General features: G+C 42.6%; 1 protein-coding gene across 1 annotated transcript in view; it reads right to left on the minus strand.

The window, feature by feature from the left end:
• The window catches only part of LOC147120556 (low-density lipoprotein receptor-related protein 1-like), a 2135446-nt gene that overhangs the window by 518723 nt on the left and 1597374 nt on the right, over positions 1–19349 (minus strand). The window contains exons 37-41 of the mRNA XM_085986655.1: positions 19194–19323; positions 15714–15840; positions 15400–15551; positions 15013–15137; positions 11919–12287 (exon numbers count right to left, since the gene is read on the minus strand). Coding sequence (XP_085842781.1) covers positions 11919–12287; positions 15013–15137; positions 15400–15551; positions 15714–15840; positions 19194–19323 — 903 coding nt within the window. The remainder of the gene's footprint in view (positions 1–11918; positions 12288–15012; positions 15138–15399; positions 15552–15713; positions 15841–19193; positions 19324–19349) is intronic.

Here is a 19349-nt window from a genome sequence, read left to right on the forward strand (position 1 = left end):
GAATGGCATATTTCATCACACCCCGTTCATAATAATACAATTTTGTTCTATGTATTAAAATAATGATATGGATTAATATAACTGAGATATTAGGAAAGGTGCCTTGCTCTCCCCTTCACCTCCCCTCTTTGTCCCCTCCTCTCCTTTCCCTAATTCTTCCCCCTTTCCCCTCCACCTTTCTGCTCTGTCCTGTCTGCTTCTTCCTCACTGTTCTGTCATCTTCACCCTTCCCCATCTCTTTCCCCTCCCACTCTCATTCACCCAACCTCTAACCTTTCCCTCACCCTGCTCTACCTCACCCCAACCTCTAATTGTGCTCTACCTTACTCCTCACTACCACCCTGCTGTATTATCCCATCCCCCAACTGTTCTATTCACCCCCAACCTCCAGCATTACAGTCCTCTTTTAGACCTGTTCCAATTATGTGTCACCTTCTAACTCTGCTTGTTCTAAAAACTGCACTTGGTATTGATTCCCTGCGCCCCCCACCCCCCAAAGTTCATGTGTAATGCCACAAGAGATTGACAAATCCCAGATTTAAACTGGGACAATATGGTTTTTAAAAAAACACTCTTTTTTTCCCCCAGAGTGCATCCTTACTGTTGTTTAGGATTGCTACCCTTTTGAAATTTTAAAGTAAAAATCAAGTAGTGCCAAAACAAAAAAAATTGTATTTTTACATCTTTCTCTTTCAGTGTTTCTTGCTTCTTCGTCTTCTATATGCTACTCATGTTTATCTCTAATTATGGGACAAAGATATATTAAAAATATAAAATAAAGTTATTAAGTTTATTTTATATCTTTAATATATCTTTGTCCCATAATTAGAGATAAATAACAGCACGATGTTGTGAATATCCAGGAAAACGAAGGAATAAAGCAAACTGCACAGGATTCAAACCAGTAAGTGTAAAGCATACAAGAACTAACCCCAAACTCTACATAATGCTGACTATCACAGCAGCTAGTAGATTACCTGATATTGCACCATTTTCATTAATCTTATGACCATACACAAGACATGCACTCTGGTGCCTTTCTTCAGGTATGAGTCTAGGTGACGAATGTTAGCAGGTACTTGGTCAAGTTAGGATATCATCATCATATACCTAATCCTATCTATACCTATGCACTTTCCAGTAGGAGATCATTGAATAACAATCACTACTGCTTACTGTAGCTGATTTTCCCCCCTCCTTAATGTGGGGTCACTGAGGTTTATTTGAGTAAACTTGGTATAGACTGAGAAACAAACCTGGAACATCATGAACTGTATGGTTAAACATATCACATCACATAATCTGATGCATTTGCCCAGTGAGGTGGGAAGAAGGGGGGAAATTGTAAGTGTCTATTACTAGACCGGGCAGAAAACTCTGTAATAATACACAATTCAAAATGGAGTTACTCCTGAGGCTCAGGCTGCGATTTTGCTGACATCGGCGGGTCCGTGGCAGGCGATGTCGGTGTCGGGTCCCGATCCCGCTCTGTGAAATGAATTTCCCCTGATTGGGCTTGTTTAGCCCGCCCAGCACGTTTCCCGGCCAATTAGAGGAAGCGGGTCTGGTGATGTCATTTGATGACTCATCATCAGCCGGCTTCCTTAAAGGGACCATGTTCAAATTTATTTTGACATTTGTGCTGTCAGTGTTCTACAGCATTGAGGTGTTGCAAACACTGACAATGACTGCACAAAGGCACAGGGCTGCACCCACGCTCCCCCATGACTCCCTCCATATGCTTATGGATGGAGTCACAGCACGCAGGGAGGTCCTCTTCCCTTCCCATGGGTGGAAGAGACCTCCCCAGGAGATCAACACAGCCTGGTTGCATATTGCAGAGGAGGGCACACGCAGGGATGTAGTCAGGAGGACCTGGGTGCAGTGTCGCAAATGTTTCAATGATCTCAGTAGATCAAGAAACATCAGTATAAAGTCACACTCAACCGCATCCTGCTGTGCCTCTCATCACATCCCCATCATTCTGCCTTTCCTAGCTTACTCCTGCACATTCTTACGCACACCAACTTACCTTGCACCTCCACCCATCCCTCTCTATCTACGTTATCACTTCCCCATCTCACTAGCCACTCCTCACACTCACCCTCATCCTAGTGCAATCATACCAATTAACAACACACAAGGGTAGGCACTTAGGTTTTTTCATGCAATATTCATGTAAAGTTTCTGTTGACGTGGTGTCAAACATTGAAACCTTTATTTTCAACACTGTGTGTTCTTGAACAGGTTTGTGTGCACCTTTTGGAAGTGGCTTAGTGAGTTGCAGTGAATGGTGAGACATAACGGTACCCCTGCAATGGTGATGAATATGAAAGGAATGGCTTGGACATTGTAGGGATGCTTTATGGTGTTGGTGTGGGGTGGTGACAACCTGGCGCATCATGTAGCAGCCAGGATGTACAGCATCAAGTGAAGTAAATCTGGCCATGGTGAGGCCATCCCTGGCCTCCCAGGCAGCAATGTGGTCGGGTGCTGATGCCCTCTGTCCTGTGTAGCATCAGGTGATTGCAGAGAAGTTTGGTGTTGTGGTTGGTGCTGCTGGTGTTGGGACTGATCGTGGTGGGATTCTGAGGACCAAGGTGAGAGAGTGATGGAATAGATGGCACGTGAAGTAGAGGTGACAGAAGCAATCTGTCAATGGTGAGAGAGGTAATGAGGTCAGACTGGATGGAGACTTGTGTAAAGACTTGCAGCATGGTGAATCTGTTGTTAAAATGCAGTGAGGAAGAGCTTGTGGTTCAGGGAAGATATCTCTGTAAGGTGGGAGCTTTTACTTTACATTTGAAGCTGTCAACTCAACAGTTGATTCAATGACCACTGAACTCCCGCCTCAGCTTAACAGATGTGATCCACGAGCAGTGAGGACCCCATGGGCGAGCACGTAAAATCAAAAGTTGAGCTCAAATGTATTCTTAATGATCCCCAAGCAAGGTCATAATTACCTGAATTGGGTTCCACTGCTGTGTGTCAGGTCTGCTCAGCACTGACAGATCTGACATCGGGGAATGGCGTGTGGCGGCAGGTTCACAGTGGGGTCCTGACCCGCTGTGGAAACAACACACTTTCCCTCCCGACCCGCCACCAATCGCGCCCGCTGGAAATCTCAGCCTAAGTCTTGATCTACATTAATATACTGAAGGTAGCTACTGTTGTTCAGTTTTTGGCTAATAATCATTTTGGATAAATTCTGCTGGATTTTAATAAGGTTAAAAAATATATATTAAAACAGCATTGTTAGCCCACTCTGTGTATAAAGTAGCTGGACACATTTAAAGCTGTACCTCCTTCACTCTGTTGTTTTCTCCAATCTCTGGTACGTGGCATTGCACAGAGAATAATGCAACATGGAATAACAGTGGGAGCTTTTCATATTTTTCTTGCATACGGTTGCTGATGATAAAGTGGATCTTAACTTTAATGCAGAAATATAACTTCCTAAAATATTAGCCCTGGTGGTGAAATATTACAGCTGCCAACCGCAATTAGAAACAATACCCTACACTGACATGGATAGATGAGAGCTGGAATAGAATTCTTTCAGGTCTCACTTAAAATAAAATATCGACTATTTGAGCAAAATTGTTGTATAAAATGCAATATGACCAGTAGGGAAATGAATTTAAACGTCTAGCAAGATAAAATTTGAATCCTTTGTCATCTTGCTGTCAGAAATAAATTCATAAATCACGAGTTCTCAGCCAATTGGGATGCTACAGTTGACCCCAGCATCTCTGGCCTAGGGAAGGGAAATATTAATTAAGCCAGGTTTCCATTCCTGTTCACTATCTGGTTCTTGTACTAGAATGTGTGTGTGTGGATATTGTGCGGGGTGGGGACTGACCTTGGCTCTACAGTTAAATAGCTCACTGATATTCTGGGGGGAATTCTCCTCTTCAGACCAGAGTTCCCATGGGGCAAAATGAGGCTCTCAGCAGATAAGTGATCAGGGCCAATTGGAGGGAGAGGAAGCTGCCACAAGGCCCTATCTCTCCAGTGGAAGAACTTGAAAGAAGAAAGAAAGACTTTCATTTATATAGCGCCTTTCACGACCACTGGACATCCCAAAGTGCTTTACAGCCAATGAAATACTTTTTGAAGTGTAGTCACTGTTGCAATGTAGGAAACGCGGCAACCAATTTGCACTCAACAAGCTCCCACAAACAGCAATGTGATAATGACCAGATAACCTGTTTTCGATGTTGATTGAGGGATAAATATTGGCCTGGACACTGGGGATAACTCGCCTGCTTTTCGTCGAAATAGTGCCATGGGATCTTTTACATTCACCCGAGAGAGCAGACAGGGCCTTGGTTTAACACTGGAGTGTCAGCCTCGATTTTTGTGCTCAAGTCTCTGGGGTGGGACTTGAACCTTCTGACTCAGAGGCGAGAGTGCTACCCACTGAGCCGCTGGCTGATACTGACATTTGCCGTTACTTCATGAGGCCTACCGCCACCTTCCACATGGCGACCCCAGGTGGCAGCGCTAAGTGAGGCGCGTGGGAGGGAATTCTACTGGGGTAATCTTCGGTAGAGCAGTGAGGTGACAGCAGGTCTCACTGTCCTAATTTTCTTACACTCTCCACTGCAATGCCACTGGAAATCAGAGATTGCAGCGGAGAATGTCAGAATTTCTCGCTCACTGTCTTGACTCGTACCTGAAAGGATGGCCACTTGACCAAGGTATCAGAGGGCTGCCAGCACTTTTACATCATGAGTCAGTGGGGCCAATTTTAATCTTACATTTGGAACAAGTGGGAAGTGGATGCAGCAGGACTAGCACCTGCCTGAGTCATTGACTGCTGAACCCACCAAGCTTTCCAAGTTCAGCCAACATATATTGGGCAAGCTGCAGGTACGAATCATGCTTTGAATGGGCAGCTCACCCTATAATGGCTGGGAAATTGTGTGCTACTGAAGCTCTTAACGGCTGCAGCAGGTTAAAGGGACATTGTTGCATTGGCTCCAGCTATGTCAATCAACAATCGTGGGAGCAGGAGGGAGCTGCAGAAATGTTATTATAGTCAGTGCAACAGAGCAGGGAGTCTTTTCCCTGTGGTTGATCATTGTCTGTTGTGCTAAGTGAGTCAGGAAGTGGCATTCCATGTAAATACAGACAGCATTGCTCCTCAGACCTGGTTGCTGCACCGCAAAAGTTTAATGACCTCTCCAGGTGTGCCAAGATAGAAAACCCTGTTACAACGTATTGAATATGAATGGATTGGCTAATGCACTCCTATCTACAAAGCCTTATGCTACCATAAAATCTTTCCATGATTGCCTTTTATTTACCATGGAGTCTTTGCTGCAGCATCCTTTCTCATTAACAGCACCTTTCCTCAAATCCTGAACTGCTGTTCCCCCTGACAAGGCCTTCCAGCTACTGTGCCAGCATGATGATGGTTCCTGCCATCATATCCACTATGGACAGAAAGCTGATATATAGGTCTCCCTGTCCATGCTTCTATCAAATATCAATTATTCCAACTCCATCCATACCTCCGAGAGAGAAGGCAATGGATAACAAGAGCATGATGTACAGTTGCAGTCACTGGGTGATGTGCCTAGCAGCTTCCGCGCCATGGCATGTGGAGGAGGTCACATCCTGAATGTGTGAGCTGCTGATGCACAATATGTAAATTATGCAGAGACGCTTGGAGTGAGAGACAGCTCCACGGCCATTCGCCGAGGCCTTGTTTCCAGTCTTAGGCTCTCTCATTAATGCTCAGACGGCAGCAATACAGCCCTTAGGCTGCACTGTGGCAATCTCCTTGGATAGATTTACATAAAAAATAGCTCCATCAAAGAGGGAATAATGTCCGCCCCATGCCCTGCCGATCCTGCTATGAGGTTTAACAACTATCAAATCTGTAGGCAGAGAGACCGGGATAAAGGGAAGGGTGGAATAGACCATGGGTGTTGGTATTCTCGCTCCATCAGGCTCCACTATCAGCTATTAGTTTTCCCTCACCGACTGCACAGGAGTAAGAAGGTATACAGAGTTGGTCTGTCCCCACAGCAGCAGAAGTGCTGCAGCCTGAAGCTGACCCATCAGGTGTATCTGCTGACAGAGATGGGGCGTCATCTTGTGCCCCAGAAACCGACAGTGACACACAACTGCCATTCTCTTGCCCTTTTCCTGCATCATGGGAACCACTTAGATGAAGCACCAGGTTAATATGCTGAGTACAAGAGATAGACACTGTTAGAAAGGAGAAACACCATGGTGTAAAGACACTGTAATATATTGGATCTAAATGCTTTTTTGTGCAGAGTTTATTGAAAGATTCCAGGACATAAGCTTTCTGTGTCATAAGTGTCAGCTGTGCCTCAGTTGGTAGCACTCTCGCCTCTGAGTCAGAAGGTTGTGGGTTCAAGTCCCACTCCAGGGACTTGAGCACATAAATCTAGGCTGACACTCCAGTGCAGTACTGAGGGAGTGCTGCACTGTTGGAGGTGCCTTCTTTCTGATGAGACGTTAAACCGAGGCCCCATCTGCTCTCTCAGGTGTACGTAAAAGATCCCATGGCACTATTTCGAAGAGTAGGGGAGTTCTCCCCGGTGTCCTGGCCAATATTTATCCCCCAAATCAACATATCAAAAACAGATTATCTGGTCATTATCACATTGCTGTTATGGGACCTTGCTGAGCGCAAATTGTCTGCCATATTTCCCACATTACAACAGTGACTACACTCCAAAAGTACTTCATTGGCTGTAAAGCGCTTTGAGACGTCCGGTGGTTGTGAAAGGCGCTATATAAATGCATGTCTTTCTTTCTGTATCATGTGAAATGTTGATAAGAGGGTCTATAGATGGATAATGACCCGGCTTCTCAGGGATGCTCTTATTGTACAGGATGGTCAGGATGAAAAGATAGGAGAATGTCTCCATAATCAGGTTTCTCCTTATGGTGGAAGTTCTTTGCTGTAGATTCAATGCAATTTTATTTAATTCTATGTAATATAAAGCAATGCTCACAGCTTCATATCCCCCATCCTTCTCCTTGTCATAACCATTCATTCCCCCTCCAGCCTTCATTGCTATTTATTTCCCCCTCTCATTACCATTCATTCCTCCTTTCAATGTCATTGATTCTCTCACACCGTGAAGGATTTCGGATTTTTCTTATGGACTTTTAATACCAGTTTTAAGGAAAACTAAAAAGATGGGCTCGAAACCCTGGATTACTGCCAAGTTTGAAAGCTATTATTATTGCTTACCAAGTTCTATATTCAAAACTTACGTACTTTTGCAGAGATTCGGGCAAGGCTAAAGATAAGAGAGCCGCCTGGCTAGACCATGAAAGACTGAGAAACTTTACTATTTTGCATCAGCAAGAACGATATAAGAACAGCCATTTTAAAGTGAAAGAAGAAAGACCAGAAGGCGACCAACAAGGATGTCAATGAAGAATTAACCTCTCAGTTTCCTGAAGCAGAAGAATTGATTATTCTGAGTTTTGAGTTGTATTACTGACTAAGGTTGTAAGCATCTCTATCAGTAAAATTGATTGTTTTACTGGTAATAAACCAATCATTTAGAAAAGTTTTAAGCCTCAGTTGCTCCTTATTTCTCGGAACCCTAAAGAGTAAAGAGAAAGTTTTAAAGAAAGACTACACCCTGCAAGCATCACTCCTCACTCCTTATATATTCTGATCCTCTCTACTCTTGAAACTGAGCAGAGTATTTGCCTTGGTTCTAATCAGAAACAGATAAGCAAACCACATTAAACACAATGGCCTAGAAATTCAGTTGTTAGCGCCAGCCGCTAGCACCTTAAGAAGGCGAGAAGTGGGGCGCGAAGCGGCTAGCGCCCGGGCGCGGTGCGATCTGCGCCTCTCGCGAACTTCAGTCAAGATTTAGCGGCGGCGCAAAACTGCAGCGCCCGCTCAGCTGCGCGTGCAGATCCTGACATCATTTCATGGTGCAACGCCCTTGGTGCGCTCCGAACCGGAACTTCAGTGGCGCCCCCCTTTGCGCCTGGCGCTCCCAGTGACTGGTAGAGGGGAATGGTTCCCAGTCACTGCGGGGCGCGGGGGGCGCTATTTAAAGGGGACTCCTCCTGCATTATAAGTGGCAGCCATTTTGTGCCAATCCTTCTGTTTGAGAGACGGATATTTGGAGAGAGACAAAGGGAGAGAGCTTTCTGCTTTGACTCAGCGCTCGCACAGGTACTTCTGGCTTCAGGCCAGAGCTTTGCACTTGGAATTAACTTTCAGTGCCATAGCCTTGAGTCACCACATATCATGGGGGCTGCAATGGGTGGAAACGTTGGCTTACTGCATTGCATTCAAAGGGCTCAGAGATGCCGTGAGAGAGTGCCAGTCATGGCCAGACGGAGAAGGGCCAACAGGCGTCGGCACAGGAGGCCTTACCCACCCAGGGTGTACCGCCAGCAGTTCTCATATCTGAACATGTCTGAGGAGCAGTGTGTTCGGAGGCTGCGATTCAGAAGGGAGGTGATAACTGAGATCTGCCACCTGCTTCGCAGAGGTCTGCAGCCACAGCTGAGGAGCAGGATGTCTCTGTCGGTGGCAGTGAAGGTGATGGTGGCTCTCAACTTCTATGCCACCGGCTCCTTCCAATCCACTACTGGGGACATTGCCAACATCTCCCAGTTCATGGTACATTGCTGCATCCGCCAGGTGACCAATGCCCTTTTCAGAAGGAGACGTCAGTACATCTCCTTCCCCATGACCCTGGACAAGCAGCAAGAGCGTGCAATGGGATTTGGAAGATTAGCGGGCTTCCCCATGGTCCAGGGCGTAGAACTGATGAACCAGCAATGGTCAGGCCTTGCTTCAGGGCTGCAGTGTGCAGGGCATGGCAGCCAAACAAGTCGACCCTCCCCCTTTAAGAGCTGACCGGCGCCAGCTTGTCTGCCTTCATTCAGAAACTCGCCGCACCTGCGCTGCGCCCGCCCTCGATGTTAGCGCCCCGGCTCGCCGGCTTAGCGCCTTACGATAGTCGTGCATCGCCTGCTTTAGCGCAGCAGCAACCTCTTGGGGTGTTGCAACTGAATATCGGCAAAGGTGGCGCTAAGTTGCGCCGGGCGCAAAATTTAGCAAACGCCCGGCTGTAGCACCCCAAACGTGGCTATACTGAATTTCTAGGCCAATATAAGTTCACACAGGAATTTATATTGTACTGTCTAATTTTTAGAAATAAAGCATTCCCTGACACCTTAACTCCCTTGCAATTATGAAAATCACATCAATTGTTCTGTCATAGAAAAAAAATCACTTATCTAATTAAATAGTCCAAATTCAAATTGTAAGCTGCTTACGAGAAGACTACTTTACAGCAGATAATATATTTATCTGTGGAAACTTTCAGCATTTCTGTTTCTGTTCCAGTTCGATATTTTCCTAGTTGTTAGGTTCTTCCTATAAATCAACCAATCCTATTAAAGGTAATGTCTAACTTGAGCAATCTTTCACTAGGATTTAAGATTAAATAATTGAAGTGAATATTTCATTCTTGTGCTGATTATGCAAGCCTTAATGATAATCTATGGCAAAATTGAGTACTGAGTCTTTTTTATTGCCTGTTCTGTGCAACTACATCAACAGATGATCTGGATAAAAATTAGCACTTTGCATATTCCACAAAATGATCTTTATAAAAATATATATCCACTGTAAAATATGAGTCACAATTTATGTTTATGGTATGTCTAGAACATATACATGGAATATAAAATATGCAATGATATTCTCATGGACTATGATGTCTTAGATTTATTATTGTCAACATCAAATTTTCAATTGACTTTGGCAGCACCAGGAAAAGCTTTTAGTGTCAATATATTTCCCAACCCTCTTGGAAGCATTTGTGTTTAGCTTTAAAGCTTTGACGAATGGAAAAAGAAAGAAATCAATATTCAGAACATACCTCATGTCAACCTTGATGTCAAAATCCAGAAATGTGGGCTCACTAACTTTTTGTCAAAGGTGCCACTTAAATAACATTTGGGTAAATCTTCGGCTTCACCCTGGGCAGTAATCAGACGAAGCAGATTGCCCAACCATGAAGTCAATGGATGAAAATCGGATGGGTTACATATCTGCTCTGCCAGATCATCTCTTAGGTGGTGAAAGTGAAAATTTACTACACAGAATCAGACAAACAAATTCACTGCACATGTATTCCTCTATGTCTATATACTCAAGTCTAATCTGATCTTATTCCAACCATAATTAAAATATTTAAAAGGTAAAAAATAAAATGGAAACAACAGTCATTACTTGCACTGTGAGTTGTTCCTTCAAAATACAGGGCTAGTCACCATTATTTTATATAAGCCATATTTCAGTGAATGCTTTAAAGTCTCTCCAATATATTTTTACAGTTTCATAGCTGTGACAGTGCCTCAGCTGGCAATAAATAGCTGAGCCATACAGACGACCATTCTAGCTTCAATTCACAGTTTTGGCAGAGTTAGTTGATCTATGCAGGGAAAGGGGTGTTATAATTTCCCTCAACAGCCCTGGACTAGGGAAGGGAACATTACTTAGGGTGCCCGATCTTGATGGCTAACCAGCACTTCTATTGCAAGCGCTGTGTGTAACTGTCTTCAGTGGTCAAATAGCTTGCCAACACAGACTCAGAGACTATTATAGCAGAGAAACATGCCATATGGCCTATCAAACCTGCGTCAGTGTTTTATCCTAGTTTACTCTCAGTTTCCTGCTTGCCCCTCCCCCCGTGCCTTTTAATACTTCTCTTTTTCAATTTATTTTTTAAATAATTTCTGGACATATATTATATGGGCTCACTCATGAAGAAAGACTTGGGTCAAACATTGGAAGATAAGCAGCATCTATGAAACAGTATCCCAGCCAGCAGTCAACACCTTCATGTGTGCACTGGAGGAAGCGAGCAGAGGGGAGAAAACACATTTAAATAAAACTGTACAGTTTAAGGTTGATCATTAAAGAATATTACTTAGTTAAATTATGTTTAAAAAACAATCTAGGAAATTGTAGAAAATAAGATTTTGAATTGCATTTGATTTACAAGTAACAGTAATCTTTGTTGCTCCAATCATTAAGCCTGCAACTAGCAGGGAACAAGTTGTAATGAAAATACAAAGTTCAAGATCATGATCTGCACAACTAAAATTATACAAATCCCCTACATTAATCATGTTGAGAAGCATACTTTTGATGGATACTGAATTTTAGAACTATCAAATCTATTTACAGGTCTCTTAAGCACCCAAACAACATCATGTCCATTTACCACTGGATGTTGTATTGCCTTATGGTGCTACAATAATTATTTTACTAATCATGTATCACAATGGAACATTTCCTAAGTAAAAGGAAGCACTGCTGTGACGGCTTAGCTGGGTGTTTTTTAAAATTCATTCTCAGAATGCGGGTGTCACTGGCAAGGCCGGCATTTATTGGCCATCCCTAAGTTGCCCTGAGAAGGTGATGATGGACCTTCTTCTTGAACTGCTGGTAACAGTTTGCTAGGCCACTTCAGAGGGCAGTTAAGAGTCAATCACATTGGTGTGGGACTGAAGTCAGACCAGGTAAAGATGGGAGGTTTCTTTCCCTAAAGTACATTACTGAACCAATGTTTTTTTTAACCACAATCCAACAGCTTCATTATCACTTTTACTGATAGCAGCTTTTTATTTCCAGATTTTTAAAACTGAATTCAAATTTTCAATCTGTCCTCACATTAGTCCATGCCTCTGGATTACTTGTCCAGTAACATAACCACTGCACTATCGTACTCCATTAAATGTAATAAATGAGCATCATACACCCTATGGATTTCTCATTTTGCTAATTGAGTATTATAGTCAAAGTGCGAGTAACTAATCATCAGTGAAGTATATGCAATGAGAACAATATTCAAGCATTTCAGATATGTACTTACTCTCTATAATTACTCTTCTGTCTGTCCAGTCATCATTGATAAGCTGGATATTTCCAAAATGAACATCACTCATAAATATCCGATTGGTTCCCCTTGTACTTCGCCGGTAATCAAAAGCCAAGGCAATCACATTTTTGAAGTATTCTGGTTTTTCATATGGTCTTATTGGAGGATTTAAATTAGTTTCATCTGTAAGATGGATGCTCTTCAATATTGTTCTTTCCGAATACACCAAGTATCCATCGTAATCATGACAGCTGACTGCATCCTCAGCAAGAACACTGTACGAACATGCACAGGTTTTCTGACCCTTTCCACGGTACAAACAAAGCTGCTGGCATCCCCCATTGTTTGCACAGATATTGGTACCTGCCATGATATAGTATTGCATTGTTAGGTCATCAATGTTAGCTAATGCGTTTTGACTGATAAAATAAATGCAGCAGGAAAAAATTGGTTTTAAATCCAGCACTTTGGATCTTCCAAGGACTTGATATTGTCTGATGCATACAAATGTTTGATAGATTTGATTTCATACTTGCACATTTACTTTACATTCCCCCAAGCAATGCAAAACATCATGAATTACTTATAAACTGGAGTGGGTTTTGCAGTGTGTTTGAGGAACTTGCTTTTATTTAAACATTTCTGCCGTGTACTTAATTTCAATAAGCTGGTAGATGTTGACCCAGCGTTCCCGCTCTGTGCAATAGTTCTGGACCTCTGACAGACTCTCACTGTCCCTCACAGCTTGCTGGATCTCAACAAAAATGAATTTAGCACCCTGACATATGGCATGTAAAATATATGTATGTTAAGATGTTTAAGAGATGTGATAAGGCACAATATAAATACAAGTTTTTCTTTCTTTCTAAGCCGTAGTAATTATATTTTCTACAGAATATTTTTTTGGGATTCCAAAATTTAGGTATTCATGATGCAAAATCTAAAGATCTAATCCTAAAGACCGGAACATGAATCTCCATTAATACAGATCTAAGAGGGAGAAAAATATGTTTCTACCTCTACAGTTCATGTAACCATCACCTGGATTTATCAGCTTATGCAAAAGCACATGATTGGGGTCAGTTTTAACCCCAAGTGGGTTTTGGGCAGGTGGGGACGGGGCAAGTGTGAAACGATCTCACTGGCCCGGGGTCTTTTAACTCCTAGGCCTCATTTAAATAGTGCCAGAACATGCAGGAAGAGGGCGCAGAGCAGTTGCCGGCAGGGAAAGATCGGGTGGTTCTTGCCTGTCCGTCATCTTGCAGGTAAGTGATGAGCAGGGTGTTTTGGGAGGATCTCGTGGGAAGGAAGGGGGAGAAGTCTGGAGCAAGGGTGACTGCGACATTCCTGGTGAGGCTCAGAGGAGCTCCTTCGGGCCCCTCAAAATAAAGTTTTACTCTTACCTTAGAGGTCCTGTTCAGTCTGCAGATCAGTTGCAGACCTGCTTCAGTCTACGACAAAGCCATGCCGACTTCCCCACTCAGGCCCCAGTTAAAATGAAATCAGGGTCCTATTGACCTAATGGGACCTCAATTTGAATAAAATCATGAGGGTCTCGTCTGCTTTTGGCGAGCACATCATCCACCTGCAGGGAATTGGAAATGGTGGGAAAGGATCGAGCTACGAGCGGGTAAGTACAGGAAACTTTGTGATATCCGGCACCGACGGGACCGAGCTGTTGCCATCCCATCAAAACTGCCGGACAAACCAGCGCTAATGTTAAAACATACGGAGCTTTAAGCTCCGTATCTAGCAACAAACCCTGTACAGCTTCTAAACAGTCGGCCGTAGCTTGCAAGCGTCTCTGTAGCTAAGCAACAGCTTTAGCTAGACCTTGCAGAGCCTGACTGGTGAAAAAAAAGCAACGAAAAGAAAAAAAACTTACTGAACCGACTCCTGAATTTTGCCAGTGGATCGAGCATTCCGGACAGATAACCTCCAGATAAACCAAAGTTTCCTGTAACCTGCTTGTTTTTAACTGCCTACATGTTTGGTATCTGATGAGCGTTAAGAGTTAAAATTTACCCTACTCTACCATTTCTTGGCTCCAGTTTTGCAGCCATTACCTCTGTGGTAGATCTCTCAAAGACTACAGGAGCGGCTGCATCTCGGCACTCTTTTCCAAACGCAATGCCCTGTCAAAGGGCAGGCTTTCATCAGAGGTGCACTGGGCATAGGCTACTGACCTGAACTCGCTTGTACAAGGGTGCACTATGACTGACTGGCGCCTATATGCAGAGAAGGAAGAAAGGAAATCAGCCTTAAGAAATCCATCATGTTGGGACATGTGAGTGTCAGCCTACATCCTACTAATGCACTGTAGCAAATGTTTTATATCCCAATGTGCTCTACTACTGGGCTGCCCAGACTTACACTTATGTTAAGTGTATACCATTACTGTATAATAATCATAATTGTAAATACTGCTTTTTGTTCAAATATGTATTTGTACAATAGCTCTACACTCCCACAGTTATTTATATTACACTATGTCCCCATTAATTCCACGTTTCTCTTTGGTGGATGCTGCTGTACTTTGTCCTCTCACAATCACCTTGGATCTCCAGCTGGGATTGTCTGACAATAGGCCATAGCTCAGATCACAATGGTAAACCATTAATCAACTTTAGGAAATCAGCCTCCTTTAACCATGCTAGCAGTTAATTACTCTTTTTCAAAAGAAAACGTATGTATGGTAAACTCAACTATGCAGCCTGATTGAGACGTGATAAAACCTACTTCACAGACTGGGTAAATTGGAGTGTCAGCCATATAAAGACTGAGACATTTGAAAACAGAAAAGATTGAACAGTCCATCCTTGATGCATTATTTATACTTGAAAGATTAGCCAGATACCAATTGATTTAACTGCATTGTAACATTAGAAGAAAGTAGTATTATTATCTGACAAACTCCCTTAAAGAATGTCATCTAGTTTATCCAACATAACATACTTTTTTGTCCAAATAAATTTTTGAAACAACTTTACAAAATTCACTAAAAGTAAGGTAACTATTCATTTGGTTACAGAGTTTAGTGCAGTGCTGAATGTAGTCTCAAATGCAAAACAATAAAAAAAAAATAGACCTTTTTCTCTGGCTCGGTTGAAAACCTTCACGCCTTTCAGGTTTACTCCAAGATGTGTTCTCATGGTCAGAGCATCTGCAGCATTGTTCTTGTATCCTCTTTTGATGGAGCCGTTGGCATGTGCTCTGTCAAAAGTTAAAACCGCTAATTAACAGAATAGTTTAATTAAAGTGACGACTTACCACAGAATAGAGGCACAGGACCCACTCCTGTGTTAGACACTTCTGTTGCTCACATTCTAATATCAGAATGGTCCACCTCAGGAAATTATTTCCATTCAGGATTCTCATTGTGACCTTGCTAGGAAAGGGCTAATCCTACATGGATAGAAAAGCTGGCACTGCGAGAACATTTTGAATCCTAAGCACTTATGGGAAAATAAATTACCTGTCAGACCAGAAGATGTAAACCCCAAAGACGGCAACTGAAAACATATCCATGTTGTTGCCTGACAGCACAATCTCTCGGTTTTCTCCAGTTTCAAGGTCAACTCTTTCTATCTTGTCTGTGCGGGCATCACACCAGTACAATTTACTTTCCTGAGGGTCAATCGCATAGTAAACATCAGCAGACTTTTATTGAGTGGTCTGAGCATCTTATTTAAAAAAAAATAATATAGAGCTCAAGGAAGGAACAACTTGTTAAAATGTAATTGAAGGAAAATGTTGTCGACATTCTCTGGAACGAATTTGGTGGCAAACCTCATAGTCTATTGATATCCCATTTGGCCATGCAATGTTGGAGCTCACGAGGACAATTTGTTCTGATCCATCCAACTGTGCTCTCCCAATGCAAGGCTTCTGTCCCCATTCTGTCCAGAACATGAACCTATGTTAAAAGATAAATATGTTGCCAAGAATAAAACATGTGTGTTATTAGAACATTCCCAATTTATTATATATAAGACTATGGACCATTGCCATCACCATCTTAAAAGCTATGTATTATACACAATATAACAAATTCCATACGCAGTACCAACTCATTACTTGCCACCGACCATAGCTACACAGTACTGCTGCAATTCTATTTTTAATATCTTTCTGGGGCCAAGGACATAGAGTGAGGAATGCAAATTATATTTTTAATAATAAATAACTTTTAAAATCAATGATTTGCATTACTGATGACCAGCATGCAGCTGTAACACTGTAAAGTAAAGCCTTTGAAGCCATACTCACTGAACATAATCACTATACTGAAAGTGGCTTGAACTAATCTAAGTTTCCAGTCGATAGTTCGGATTCATCTACTGAGACTTATTTTAGGGGGTACATAAATCAGTTGGCCAGACAGAGAGCTTAACTATCCAGTGTATTGTTCAAAAATAGATTTGACTTTTATTTTAAGTAACACTTGATTGGCTCAAACTAACAATTCAAATGTTATTATTTTTAAAACTGCAGACTGACATTATTTAAACAGCCAAAAGCTCCTGACAGGAAAACTGATAAAGCTTTCTATAGTGGATGAAACAAAATCCCAGCAGAGACCCAAAAGGCACAAATCAATACACTGAGCTGGATCTCGACTGTCTGCCAATCAGTTGAGAGAGAAATATGCTAGGGCGTGCTTATATTCTGTTCTGACTAACCTCTATTGCATCTTACCCTGTTTCACAAAAAACATTGTAATTTAGAGGCAAGCTAAATTTAGCCACAATTAAAAAAAACACAAACAGAATATGGAAGGTAGGAGCTTTTAAAACCATAGGTCCCTGCCTATGTATGGAATCCTGGATTATCTAGTATTAATTTACATTTAACAAAAAAATAACCTTGTAATACATTAAGGAATCCAGGAGATGGTGCTCATTTAGCAGCTGCTACTGGACAGGGCACGGGGTGCTCTGCGCAGTTTGATTTCTTTCTTGCCAATAGTGTGATTAACCCTCTCCCAGCTCATGATATTCCAGTAGGGGTTATATTGCTTCTGGAGCATATGACAAGCTCAACACTGTGCTGCTAAATTCAACCAGGTATCTCCAATCTGATCTTCTCTACTGGGAAAAAAAAAGTCTGCAGCTGAGATGCATATGATGTCATTTTCAGTTGAAATGGTTATCCAACAGCGACTCTACATGCCGTGACAAATTAACTGTATCCCTTAAATGTTTAGTATATCGCCAAGTCTAAACTGCTGCTCAGTATTACCTTGGAGGGAAACAATACTCTGGAGGAATTACTTTCAATTTGAAGTCTTCTCCTTGATAGTGAAAGGACAATATGTTCTGCTCCCTTTTTGCCAGATTTTATGTGGATCTGGATCAGGCAGGTGCAGCCACTTTGCTGACTCCCTATAGATTGTTACCCCTTCCAGAATTTTCTGCTGGAAGTGATGGCAGCCACTGAATACATCCAGCCAAATATATTTAAATTGTGAAGTCCTGATGGCGTGACATTATTAGTTGACCATTACAGTTTTAATGATTACAGCTGTAGCAATGCTGAAGGCAAGGAATACTAGCATGTTACCTGGTATGCAATGATAGGATGGAGAAGATTTAACATTTATAAGGTCTGCTAAAGAATTGTACTTCCCACCTTGATATTTTTTCAAAATTTTAACACACCTTCCTCTTCAGCTAGCCCAGAGTCAGCCCTGCTCCACTGCTGATAGCGCCCAAGATCTGCAACACCACCTTCTCCCTCAATTGCCCCCCGTTTCCCCCCCACCCCACGTAGATGAGCTCCTCAGAGCAGGTGGTTATCCTCCATGGGACCTGCCTAAACTATGATAATGAGGCTGATCCTAGAAAATCTGCAAGGGGCAATAGAAGGAAAGTCAAGCGAGCACCAAAGCAGAGAGACTTGTCCACATTCTCAGTTTCATCATTATAAAAGCAGGATCATTCATTTTTAAAATAAAGATGTGGGGGTTGATTTTAACGGGATGCAGGATGCGTTTGGGGGGGGGGGAGGGGCAAGCTCGCATGCCAGCACTGCGGGAGACCCAGTGAGATTTAAGCTTCTGGGCCTCATTTTAAACTGGAAGTTAGGACTCCCACCTCGACCAGGCAAGGATCAGTACAGGGCCAATGGCTGGAAGCAAGATTTGGGATGGCAGGAAGCTGCCACCGGTGACCCGACAGAATGGTCCTTGGCACCAAGGTAAGATGTAAGGAATGGGGTGGTGGGTCTGGAAGGAGATCGCAATCTGGTGGGGGGGGGGGGGGTGGCCAAGAGCACACCACTTAGCCCACAAAGAAACCTTAAAATACTTTTTAAATGAATCTGATCTAGGCCTCTGCTTGCTGCTCTATCCAGCTGCCGGTAGATTTGGCCTGGTGAGTAAAACCACCTCGGCTCCCCCGATCAGACCTCAGGTTAGCATTGCAGTTAGGCCCCGATGATGTCATCTGCCTATTTCAAAAAGGACCTCGTCAGCTTTGGCGGGTGTCCCTTTCACTTACAATTTAAAATTACAGTCTGCTAGATTGGAAAGGGAAGCCAGTAGGTAAGTCCCCCGCACCATTTGAATTGCTCCATCTGCCTGGTTTCTGCCAGGCAAGGAGGAGTTCCACTTCCCTTCTTGATGTCACAAGATGGCATTCAATGAATGTCACAATGATCAGCTCCATATATCCAACCTCAGTGCCCTAAAACCTTAGTTTGACATTTTCTGGGTAGAGAGGGAGAGACAGAGCGAGAGAGAGAGAGGGAGAAAGATAGAAAACATTGAGATAGGGGAAAGGAAATGTTCAATGTTGCACATAAAATTTAGCATTCAACGATTCACAATTCCTTTTTAGGAATGATTTAAATCCAGCATTAAGATGTGCTATGAAAATGGAACTCAGTCTGTGCAACATCAATTCTAAGCTGAAAAAAATACTCTTCAAAAATGCAAAATGGCACTCATGTGTCATTAAAGAGTTCCATGTTAATTTGTTTTTATCACATCTTTTTATATTTTTCAAACCGTAAAAAACAGGCCTGTTTCGACAGCTTTCTGAATTGTGGATCGAACCATTATATCATTAAGTTATCCTCTTTAACTGAAGCTAACTACTCAGAAACTTTCAGTTATGAACTTAGAAGTGACTGAATGAGAAATTGAGCATGACATTGCTCAGCTGAATGGAGCAGGCAAGGGTGTGGAAAATTTCCGTTGATCAAAATGAAAAAGGACACTGAATATGCCCATCTTGATTTTTTTTTCATAAATAAAAGCTGGTTTACCCTTTTTCTGGATGAACTGCTATTGCACGTGGCTGATCAAGCCCTTGGGATATGACCACATAGCGAAAGGAGCCATTAAATCTTGCAACTTCTATTATATTGAAGCCATGATCTGACCAGTATATATTGCCTGAGAAAGATGTAGAAGAGATAAAT

Source organism: Somniosus microcephalus, chromosome 4, assembly GCF_052327205.1.
Source record: "Somniosus microcephalus isolate GS21.2 chromosome 4, FLI_Smic_1.0, whole genome shotgun sequence".
NCBI classification, from domain to species: domain Eukaryota; kingdom Metazoa; phylum Chordata; class Chondrichthyes; order Squaliformes; family Somniosidae; genus Somniosus; species Somniosus microcephalus.